Genomic DNA, 12169 nt, shown 5'->3' with positions numbered 1-12169 from the left:
TCGCTTTTCCGCTCTGTAAGCCAGCGCAATGTCCATGGGTGGTGCACATTAGCAACTACGTAGCCATGTCAAACGTGGACATGGTTCTATTCCGTGCTATGAGAACACCGACGTGGTGGGGATACGCACACAAGCGAGAACCGTCATTCATCGACATAATATGTTGCACTCTTCCACGAGCGCACACGGACAACGGTCTCGCTTGTGTGCGTATTCCCACCACGTGTTCTCATAGCACGGAATAGAACCATGTCCATGAAAAGCTATCGCAGAAACTCTGGCCGTGGCCGCTCTCAGGCTTCTCTCTGTTGGAAAGTATACAAGAGGAGAAGTTTACGTTAGTTTACGTTTTTACACAATTCAAATTTTCATCTTTTTCACAAGTGTTACATTACAAAAGAAACACGATATGGCACAAAGTAGATTGGAGAAAATTGGCACAATATATAGCAGGTATGTCTTCATGATTTATAAAATGGTTTTACAAGTTTGATCAGTCAATCAAGTTTCGCGAATAAAGATTGAAAGACATTTACAAGTTCCTCCGTTATTTATTTCTTAATGGATTTCAGAGTTACGTCGTTATTAAAGGGCAAAGCCATCAAAGAAGAAGACAGACCTATATGGCTAGCAATATACGAGGCTTTTCCTCCAAAATATGAGCCTAGATATGACAGAAAACTGCCAAAGAAACCTATCCAGCCTATCTTTTATGAAGAGGATATTATTCGAGCGTAAGATTTTATTCCGTATTCATTGTAATAAACATTAAGTGTAAAGCTTTCTTATATTTGTGAGCACAATATTTGCTTTTGCAGAAGGTTTCACAAAGATCAAAGTTATATACCATCTACTAATTTGACAGATAAAAATACAAAGTCTGCAACACAAAATTTTCTGTCTATGTACAGAACTATCAAAGAGGTAAGTATATTTTAAACAACTTGATCAAAAAGTTAACAGAAACTCTTTTAAAATTGTATGTAATTTATAGGAAGAAGGATTATCGGAAAATGATGCTTATACACAAGCAATACAACATTATAGTTCACAGGTAGAAGCAAAACTGAATTTAAAGAAAATAGAAAGTGAATCGTCGAGTAGTTCTAACTGATATAACAAAATATGTTATTGTAAATAAAAATTTTATTGTTAAATAATAGTTAGAATGTCTTTTTGATTACAGTTACATAAAAATAATTTGCATTAATCGCCAACATGCGGTAGTAATATAAAAGTAAATAACAACGAATTTTTTTCAACAACAGTTTATATTTTGTGACAATCAATACATTAAATAACAATGTTGAGTTCGGACAAAGTTAATAATTTGAGTTGACGATGAGTAAATAATGAATGAGTAAATAAGATGACACAACCTAATGCAATATAATCTTCACAATGAGTAGTTAAACATGAATTTTACATTGATGTAATCCTAACTTATATATCGGAGATCACTCATTTAAAATTTAAAATCCTAATATAAGATATAGAGGAATATTTTTACAACAGTAATGACTTGCCGTATTTCAAGGCATATTAATTTTGAGATTATTGTATATGTAGCGGATGATATACAATTTCCACTTTTGTCGTAATAAACGTCATCGTAGTAGAAAAAGGGGGGATGCAAGCTGCATTGTATATCACTTGGTCGCTTGACGCGCTGCACAGGTACGAGTATTAATTAAAGCTAAGTATAAAACACAATTATATATGAGTCAAAGCTACCGCGATAATACGCTAAACGTGCTGATTCGAGAATAAATAACAACGCATCATACGTTATCGGAAAGGATTTACGGTCGCTCTTACATTTTCTCTGGAACTGATTTTTCACTCGGTTTCTATAAATACCGGTTTTTGTTGAAATGCATTACAATACGTGTATAAATATTGTATATTGCTCGCTTTATTATGTTACGATCTAAAAAAAAAAACAAAAAAAATAAAAGAACTATTTTAAAGAGTGTTTACGTATCGAGAAGGGACGAATATCGACTAAATAAGAGATTTCCCATAAAAAAAAAATCTCATCTTATTGACAAAGACAATTCTTGACAATTAGAGAGCGTCACATAATTGAAAATAATTTCATATGTACGTATATCACACATATATTATTTTGAAATACAATTAATTTATTTTTGTGTGATTAAATCGCGAGAGAAAGAAAAGTTTTTTAATTGAGCAAAATGGATCAAAATGTGTTCAACGTGTTTATCTTGTAGTGTTACGTGTGTATCTTCATATTGTTACGTGTAATAACATGCAACGTATTAAGCATGTCCCACAACCTCTTTGAATCTTAAATTAAGTTTTACATATTTCTTGATATATACTATATTCGAAAGATTATTACTTTGGACGTGATGCATCTGAGTCTCACGGAAAGATATACGACCATGATTCTACAGAAATTTGTATCAATTGAAGACGATGAAAGTTTAGCCATCAGCGACGACAGACTTTCATCGATGCTTTAATTGATGTATTAAACAATGTTATCAAAAAATTTGTAATGGTGCTAAAAATAGCTCTTTAATATCTAACGGCTAATATGATTAATATCAATTGAAGAGATGCCCAAGTTACCTTTTATTTTATTGTTTATTCTTGTCCCACAATGATGAAACAAACTGTATTCAAATCCCAGATCATCTCCTTTGTTCTATATTTCAGAGTTTAAAGCGTTTACTTAATCATTTAAATAACGCGCGAGTATATATCGCGCGGTGTTCTATCACAAATCACCGAGCAGAAACTTATTCTAGAGTACTTAGAGCATTTAGTTTTATACAAAATAAAAGTGTGTGTGTGTGTGTGTATGTGTATTATATTTCTCTTACATCTGACTGATAATTCCTGCAAGCTGGACGAACTAAAGAATCAGCTCGTAACGTGATATACGGGATATTCCTTTATCACTCCCTCGACATATTTCTCGAAACAAAGAAAAAAATGCGTTTCTTTATTTCATCATAATTTCACGGGAATATGATTTTCATCCTCGAGCACCGTTTCGCACGGAATATCCATTGTACTGTACTATAATAATATAGTGGACGTATAAGATTCGCCGAGCAGTGTCGTTACGCACTCCCCACTTAAGCACTTCCGGTAAAGTTTTTTTTTTGGTTTAGCACGACGATTCCACCTTTCTTCAGACCGGTTCAGTACGTGATTTGTAATATCTTCTACATTGGCACTAACTGAGAATCTCATTGCGACGGAAATTATTCGTCGGAAGAAAGCTGCGGATCTTAAGATCTCCGTGGGAATCAAGCAGCCGACCAGTTCTCTGATCGCCACAGTAAGGTGTACATGCTGTGTCTGAGTTCTTCGTTTTCCAAATTCTTCAGAGGAAAATCGGCGTATCGTGCGATAAGGCTGCGGTAACCTTGGCCGACGGTAGCCAGCACCGCCTTCTTCTTGTCGACAGATTTGAAGGACACGATCTGACAGACCTTGCCCTCGAATGGACGAAACACAGTGACGGGCCGTAAAGTACCGCACTCGGCGACGACGATGCAGCCCCAGGTAGTGCCGATGTACAGCTGACCGGCGCTAGCTTCGAGCGCGGTCACCTGGCACTTCTCCGTTGATAGATTCTCTTCGATCGAGATAGATTTGAGACTCTCGGAGCACGGTACTAGTTTGGACATATCGAGTTTGTTGACAATCTGTCGACTTTCCACGTCCCATTGATATACCACGCAGCCTGGATACGTGTACGAGAAGACAAAGTTCTCAACCATCGCGCTAGTCAGATACGTGGCGAAGAGATTTCGCATGGCGGCGTCGCCGACCGTGCCGGTGCAATGAGACAGCTGCACCGTGTCGACCAGATTGCCGTCTTTCAACGTGTAAACGGATATTCGTCCGAAACTCTGGCCAACCCAGAGTTCTAACACACGTCTTTTTCGACAGACCGCCGCTAGCGAGTAGGTCTTGATATCAGCGCCTTGGCGCGTCGTTTCCGCACCGCCGGTGATTTCTGTCTTCTTGATTTGCGTAAACGAGTTGGATAGTAAGAAGATCCGACCGCTGTGCAACGCCACAGCGAACTGTTTCAGCTGTTCCAGATGGATCAATCCGATTACCTTGGATTCCTTGCTGTGATCTGCTTCCAAACTGTGGCTGGCTACGCAGCCAAAGTTGCCACACAGATAGACATGTACTTGGCCGACATTATCGCCAATCCAGATGTAGCCATCTACGCCGCACATAGCGTACGGAATTACCGGTGTCTCGATGCGTATGTGACGAAGCCAGCCCTTCTGGGTTCCTAGTAGCATATCCACCTCACCGTTGTTGTGACCGAACCAGATCTCGTCCCCGTTCAGACTGTCCACTGCATCGCTCTGACTGTTGTTGCCACTGCAGTTCGTCATGGTGACTGCTGTCACCTGCGTGCGTTCCGTCAGCAAGGTAACGTCTATCAGGTGCGTGAACTCGGGCGCGGAAGCGATCGAAACTATCTGACTGGCTGTCGGTCGATCCTTTGGGTTCTGCGCCCAACATATAACCATCAGATCGAGTGCGTAGCACGGATGAAAGGTTTCGCGATACATGAGTGGCGGTCGGCCACCTTCCAGAATGCACTCCTTCACTGCTTCGTGACCCTCGAACGGCTGGCGCAGCGTGATCAGCTCGTAAATAAACATGCCGAACGAAAACGAGTCAACTTTCTCCGTATATTCTTCCTCGCCGTTGTACTTGATTATCTCAGGCGCCATAAAGCCTTCCGTGCCACCGAATCCTTTCGCTCCCGTAGGTAGTGTCAGTCGCGAGATACCGTAATCGGCAACCTTGACGTGCACCAGTTCCGGACTCTCTTGAAACGGCAACGGCATCTGCCACACCAACACGTTCTCCGATTTGAGATCGCGATAGATAACGTGCTGTTGGTGCAGGTATTCTATCGCCTTAGCGACTTGCAGAATTATCGCTTGTAACGTGTAGGGATCCAGTTTGGCACCGGAGCGACGATAATTCTTCAAGACGCCGTCCAATGCTCCCTGAGGAGCGAGATCCAATACAAGAGCCAATGGACTAACAACTATGCCGATCAACGGAACGATATTAGCGTGCCTGAGTGTTAGCAGTATGTTGAGTTCCTGACGTGCCATGCAATAGGCTTTGCAGGCATACTGTAATGGATCGCGATCCCACTTGCTCTGCGACGCCTTGTACGCGAGAATTGCCGACTGCGTGGAGTTCGGGCCTGGTGAAACTGGCTGCAGCATCTTGATGGCTACGTCAGCGCGTACATGCGTACCCGGCAGTCGACAACTGCCGCGGAAGACGAAACCGAAGGCGCCACGACCTAGCAATTTGCCACGTTTTAGATCCTCCGACTTGATCAGATGTTTGACCCCCAAATCCATGAAGATAATATCAGGCGCGACATGCGACAACGGAATTTCCGAATGTCGCGGACAGCTGATGGGCTTGTTGCTGTACGCCGCCAGTATGCATTCTTCTACCATCCAAGAGTAAGCAAGAGTGCTCTCGAAATGCGAGGTGCTTTGCTGCCGCGACATGTCCGGATGTCCTTCGAGCGATGGCATTCTGCTAGACGTTAGACTGTCATAACCAACGCCGCTATCACCGTCAGATTTGTAGCTATCCTGGCTTTGTCGCTCGGCGCGATTTACTGCGCAATATTTCTGTATATCCTCGATCAGACGACCGTCGCTGTCACTCGACTCGCCGTCTCCGTTCTCGGTGTTGCCAAGTAAACAGCGCGGACACGGTATTAGCCTCGTGACCAGCAACTTGCCCTCCGACGTGTGAACAAAGCGTGTGCCTAACGTGGGATACCAGTCCTCGAGTAGAATATCAATGTGATCGACAATCAGCGCCATCAGTTGCGGCATACTTTCGGGTCGCGGCTCGACTACAATTGCCTGGTAACCCATCGGCTCCTCATCCACGGAATCGGACATGATAGGCTGCTTAATTACCAATGTGTCCACCGGAAACCAAATTTCAAGAATAGCGGAATTCTTCAGGTCTACCGTGCACCAAATACCATCTTGTTTGAGTTTGAATTTGAATTGTCTGTAATCGTACGGAGAATTCTTCATGTTGTAATTGACTTCCTTCAGACGCAGCAAGATAATTCCCGAGTATCGCAGCTCGAGTCCCGTCTGCCAAAGCACCCACTCCGCTTGCAAATCCAACAAACTGGCAAAGATATTGTCGTCAACAAAATCCTTGAACGGCGCCAGAAAGGACATAACAATCTCAACGATAGCGTCATCGGCGAGAATGCGAGTTATCAAACGAGACCAGAAACCGCTGGGGAAATATGACATGAGCAATAATCTGGTAACGGAACAGTCGGGCTGCCCTCTCGACGTGAGCACGCATTCAGCATTGCTCTTATTGTCACCGGGTGTCGCACCCAAGCATGTGAACATAGGAGACGTGATCTTTTTTGCGCGTACGTGCCAACCGCGTGTCTTCACAGGCACTTTGATGATTTGATTATTACGCAGAATGTCCTCCTCAGTTGGCAAGAGAGACGGTATCAGCAACGTGCGACAGTCCCACGTCAGAGCGACTTCGAATTTATTGAGCAGACTGACGATGTAACCTTGAGTATCGATCGATGATATCGTGGAGGATTTGAAGACGTGCTGGATGTCGTCCAGCTTCATTATGCCAGATCTGGCGAACGGATTGATCTCTCGTATAGTGACTACGTGGGCCAGCATGTCGCACAACCATTGCGGATCCAAGAAATAAAGATCTTTCAACGTAGCATCGTCGTAATGCAGTATTATACCGTTCTCATGAAGAAACAGCGTCGCCTGGTGTAGTTCGGCGGGGTCTCTGAAAGATCTGTGCAACTTCTGAAGCTCGTTGTTGACCGCGGCATAATATTGATCGGCCTTCAGCACCGGATCCAAACCGGACAATTTTCTATCGTGCGCCAGCTGAATTACCACGTCTTCCAGAGCTAGATAACTTGCTGGAACTTTTTGTTCCAATAGTAGTTCTTTGCTACCGGGCGATCTTAGGCTAAATACGACGTCGTAGATGAGATTGCATAACATTTTAATATTATGTCGCGTCTTACAACTCACTTCGATGGTTTCCATAACCTTTGGCAGGCCACATTTCTCGGCATCAACTACATTGATAAACTTGTCGCGAATGTATTGTTGCAAACCTTCACTATGTTCAAAGGAAACATCATAGTGAGTACCAACGATGATGACTGGCGAGTTCGGTGCTCTGCTCTGGATGTTTACCAGCCACTGGAAAATCTCGGAAACGCCTTTGAAACCATCCGTGATTCGCCACACGACCAAGTACAGACTACGCTTCGACAAAAAGTACTGATGTGTCGCGTAGTATTCTCGTTGACCACCAAAGTCCCATGTCCTTAAGTAGACCGGTCCATGGGACGATTGTCCACGCACTTTTTTTTCGTAGATCCAATCGCCGATGTCCACGCCAACCGTCGAGATTGTCGTACCTTTGGCGGTCTTCGCGTTGATGTTCTTATTGCCCATGCGCTTAGCCCAGTGCTCGGATGCCTTCTTCTTGTTTAGCACCTCACCTTCTTGTCGTAGCTGTTCCAATAAACTTGTTTTGCCAATTCCCTGAATACCGACGATCATTAGCTTCATGCGCGCGTACGCTTTTGCGTCCTCCAGAATTGACTTCAGATAACCGATCACGTCCATGGTCTTGTATTTCTTCGATTCGATCATCGATTTGAGCGGTTCCTGCAGCCGGCAGCCTTGCGTGTTTAAATTCCATAAACGGCCTAGCAAACCCATCTGTGGCGGTAATTCGACAATTTCGTGGTTGCCGCTGATGTTCAGCACCGACAAATTGCTCAGCTCATAAATATTGTGCGGTATTTCGCGCAGTTGATTGTTACTGATGTCCAGCATACTAACATTGGGAAAGAGCAGGTAAGGTTTAGAAGAGTATCCGGTCTTCGAATCTCTATCGGAGTCCCTTTCCTCTTCTAGGTAAGGCATTTCACCGTCGTCGCACGATGTCAACTGAATGCGATTTAGCAGATTGTTCGCTAGGATCAACGTACGCAAGTTCTCCAGTCGCAAATGTCGTCTGTGCACGCAGATCGACTGTAAGACTATGTCGCGCATCGATGTGGGCGTCTGTCGATTGCCGGGCACAATACCGGGTGATTGTGCGTTTACAATCGGACAGTAGCAGGCGGTGTTCGCCTGCTCCATGCTGTCGGAGCTGTCGATCTGCGGCAGACTCGGCCATCGCGTGATCTGGTTGTTCGACAGGTCCAACTGCTTCAGACTCGCCGGATACGAAGTAATGTGACTCATCGAACGCAACGAATTGTACGCCATATTTAATCGCACGAGACTCACCGCCAGACACGGCAAAGCTACGGGAATACTGTTGAAGAGATTGTGAGCCAAGTTCAACGACGCTAATACCGACTTGTTACCGTTCTCCGTGTCGTCGCTCATCTTCTCCGACACCTGCACCGAAGTGGTCCATACGTGCGGTCGTTCCATCTCGATCACCTGCGCGTTCGCAATCTTCGTGAACGAGTCGAACTCCATGGATTCAATTCGCGGTATGGCGCTCAGTCCGCGGAAAGTGGTGCTGTTCTGCGTCTCATCGCTGCGTTGAGACTTTCTCAGGACATTCTGCGACGCTTGGCTTGGAAGATCGCGCAGCAGATTGAACGACGCGTTTAGTTCCTTCAACTTGGGCGCACGCCACAAGTTCTGGGGTAGACATTGCAGCTTGTTGTTGGACACGTCCATGATCTCAAGCGCGGGTAAGTTCATGATGAACTCGGGCAGCTGTTCTAATCGATTATCCTGCAGATACATTTCTTCCAAAACCGGACAGAGCTTGTCCTTCGGATTTTTCGACTCCGCTATGAGAGTGTCGATTTTATTCTGTGCCATGTTGAGATAACGCAAGCTCTGCAAATAGAATATTGCGGACGGCACGGAGGTGATGGAGTTGTGAGAGATATCGATTCGCGTGATCGCGTAGAGCACCAGATCGTTGTTCTTCGGACTTAGTTTCTTATTAACGTGCAACACCGCGTCGATCAACCACTGCAGTCGGATTTGCGACAGGCGACACTGCTGGTTGTGCCAGTTGATCATCGTCGGTGTCTTCGGAAATAATGCGGAGTACGTGACGTGACCGAACGACGACAAGGCGGAGAAGTGCGAGCTTTGCGTGCACTCGGTCATCGCCTTCTTATTAATCTTGTACTCAGAGTCCGGATGCGCTTTGATCGACAGCAGTTTCGCCGTTAGCGCCTCGTCGCGATTCTGCGCGGCGATCTTCAGCGCTCGACACTCGTTGTCGACAGCACCGTGCTTCAGCAGCAGATCCGCGATCTTCACGTCGCGGTTCTGACACGCGATCGTCAAAACGTTCAAGTAATTACCTTCGGAATCGCTCTGATCGTGCGGGATTTTCACGGGTAACTCTAGATTCGCACCGGCTTGAAGAAGAGCATTCACCACCTCGGTGTGTCTACCCCGAACCGCCACGTGCAGCGCGGTCTCGCTGCCGTTGTTACAATAAAGATCTAGATTCGTCGGGTAGATCATTTTGTCGTCTTTCTTGTCTGTGGAAGTTTTGCTGCGAAAATTCAACGACGACATCAACCTCTGGATGCCGCTCGAGATCTTTCGTTTCGACACCGGAAGCTGCTGGGCGCCGCTCACCCCGTCCTCCTCCTTGGTCGTCCTCGCTTTCACTCGATAACCCAACAGTAATTCGACACACCTGATGTTACCCAACATGCTGGCGATGTAGAGCGCGTGCTGGCCTGTGACGTCTTGCGCGTTGATATCGAATGGCAGGTCGTACTCGAATTCGCCGGACGAGTCGCGATAACGCTGAAAGATGTGTTGTGGATATTCGAATTTGAGCAGCATATCGATCACGAGATGATGACCGTTTATCGCCGCCGCGTGAATCGGCAGCCAGCGTTCCACCGTGAGCTGCTGCACCTGTTTGGGGAAGTGACGAAGCAGCAGATCGACGATCTCCACTTTTCCGTGGTAGCACGCTATGTAGAGCGGACAGTACTTGGTGACCGGATGTATTCTGCAGTCGGCGCCGTGATCCAGCAGCAGCCGCACGATGTCCTTGTGTCCGCTCTCACAGGCGACGAAGAGTAACGTGTTGGCGCCGTTCGGTGCCATGTTCACCACGCATTCCAAGTCGGTCGACAAACTTTGAATAATGTTCCTGGCGGCTACGGTGTCGCCCTGAATGCAAGCCGCGCGCAGAGAAGCGTGAGTCGCCTGTTTGGCGAGCTCGTATTTCTCCGCTCCCGCTTTCAGCAGACGAATGCAGGAGTCGTGCTTGCCCTTCTCGGCGATGTCGAGCGGCTGCAGGCCGTCGTCGTCGCGGATCATGAGGTCCGCGTTGAAGCTCAGCAGCTTCTCCACGTTGCCGGCGTGCCCGTGCTCCGCGCACACGTGCAACGGCGTGCGATGATGACCGCGCGGGCCGCAAGTGACGTTCGGATCGGCGCCGGCGGTCAACAGCACGTCCAGACAGCGGGAGTTCTCCGTGATCGCGGCCGCGTGCATCGGCGTCCTGCCCCACGAATCCTTGCTGTTGATATACTGCGCGTGCTCGCCGCGCAGCAGGTCCTCGAGCAGCTCGGCGTTGTCCCAGAGCGCGGCCTGGTGCAGCAGCCGGCCCGGGAAGTCCTCGTCGATCGGCGTGTAATCCTCCATCGCGAGGACTGCGAAACGCGTCATATTTGTACAAATGGAACAATTATCAGCATGTAAGACAACTTTCACTTACAAATTGTTTGTGATCTTGTTACATGATCGCCGATTTTAATATCGTTTGTATCTCCTACGTTTATTGTCTACTTTCTGCAATTAGAACAAATGCATTTAATGGTCGATTTATTTACGAATATTCTTTAAGTATTGTGCGTACTTTTCATACAACATGTTGGTGAGATAATGCGTCCTAATCGAGTAGTTACGCTTCGAGGCTTTAAGTCTGGATTTACGTCGACTCGATGAGGCTTCGTAAGAATTGCAGCTGTAATTTCAAATAAGATTTGAATTAAACTCATTTGCTTTTTTTGTTCGAATTATCGTAAATTGTCAACATTCTCGTTGTACCGTGCATTGATAAAATACAAACTTTTTAAAATATAAAAACAGGAACTAGAAAAAAAAAAAAAACAAAAAAACAAATTTGCTGTAAACTTAAAATAGTATTTAATTTACAAAATTTAAACTAAATTTAAATTTTAAAAACCTTAAAAACTAGTAAAATATCAATATTGTTTTCTTACGTCTCGACTTACTTAAAACGTTAGTTCGCACGAATTTCGAATTGATTTTCAGATTTTTAGCGCGAGATTATTTACGCGCACGCGTGAACACGCTGTCATGCATATGCATATTCAGTGAGAAAGCTGTCATCGGTGTTTTCTAACCTCCATGTTTAATCGTTCGTGAGCCACGGGAAAAAAAATGAAAGCGCGAACACGCGCAATTAAATGCCCTCGAATGGTGAAATCCTACATGTTGAATGAATGTTTTCACTGTTTTCGACAAACAATTTTTAAATCACCCACTCCATCCAGTATAATACTTGTCATAAAAAACTGGATTGTTATTTCTCACAAAAAAGATTTTTATATTCGAGATTAAATTACATTTATTAAAGAACATTCGCATTGTCACTTTTGAAAATAGATAAACTCAAAACTGCGTCATTGTCATCTTTTTGAAAAAATTAAAAAAATATTTATTACGCGTTTTTTCGTTGCGACTTAATTAAAGGCTGAATTTTTTTCCACTCGAAGAATCTTCACGGATCTTTATTACCGGAATCGTCGTAATTCACTTTGCGGTTTGTTACGGTTTTTTAACGCTCTCATTACCTTTCCCATTTATTTAACGCGCGGATCAGCAAACTCGGGGAAATCAGCGTCGACGACGAAATCGCGTCGATCAGGTTGGAGCGGTGGGTGTTCGAGCGCGCGTCATCGGGGACCTCGAGTAATCGCAGTCACATAGTGATCGATGTCGCCGCCGCAAGTGACACTTGAATAACAACAACAATAAACCATTGCGCGCGGTCGCGCGGCGGCACTATCACTGACAGTCATCAGAATCACAAGCCGGGAAGTGAACAAAAC

At 45.2% G+C, this 12169-nt stretch overlaps 2 protein-coding genes across 3 annotated transcripts; one reads left to right on the top strand and one right to left on the bottom strand.

Moving 5' to 3' along the window:
- The first annotated feature begins 250 nt into the window (after positions 1-250).
- LOC109857744 (probable 28S ribosomal protein S23, mitochondrial) lies at positions 251-1162 on the top strand. Its single transcript, XM_020434377.1, has 4 exons — positions 251-453; positions 573-734; positions 819-924; positions 995-1162. The coding sequence occupies exons 1-4, from the start codon at positions 410-412 to the stop codon at positions 1112-1114; spliced, it is 432 nt and encodes a 143-aa protein (XP_020289966.1). The 5' UTR covers positions 251-409; the 3' UTR covers positions 1115-1162.
- A 54-nt stretch (positions 1163-1216) lies between these two features.
- On the bottom strand, positions 1217-11994 carry LOC109857742 (leucine-rich repeat serine/threonine-protein kinase 1). Of its 2 annotated transcripts, none has more exons than XM_020434373.1 (4): positions 11912-11994; positions 10951-11058; positions 10810-10883; positions 1217-10744 (listed from the first exon to the last, which is right to left on the bottom strand). In XM_020434373.1, the coding sequence occupies exon 4, from the start codon at positions 10734-10736 to the stop codon at positions 3285-3287; it is 7452 nt and encodes a 2483-aa protein (XP_020289962.1). In that variant the 5' UTR covers positions 10737-10744; positions 10810-10883; positions 10951-11058; positions 11912-11994; the 3' UTR covers positions 1217-3284. The 2 variants fall into 2 exon arrangements, with proteins under 2 accessions (XP_020289962.1, XP_020289963.1); XM_020434374.1 differs by lacking the exon at positions 11912-11994 and adding an exon at positions 11330-11483.
- Between the last annotated feature and the right edge of the window lie 175 nt (positions 11995-12169).

Source organism: Pseudomyrmex gracilis, unplaced genomic scaffold (genome assembly GCF_002006095.1).
Source record: "Pseudomyrmex gracilis isolate BER0280 unplaced genomic scaffold, ASM200609v1 scaffold_170, whole genome shotgun sequence".
Lineage (NCBI taxonomy): Eukaryota > Metazoa > Arthropoda > Insecta > Hymenoptera > Formicidae > Pseudomyrmex > Pseudomyrmex gracilis.
This window is presented reverse-complemented; position numbering and strand designations above follow the sequence as displayed.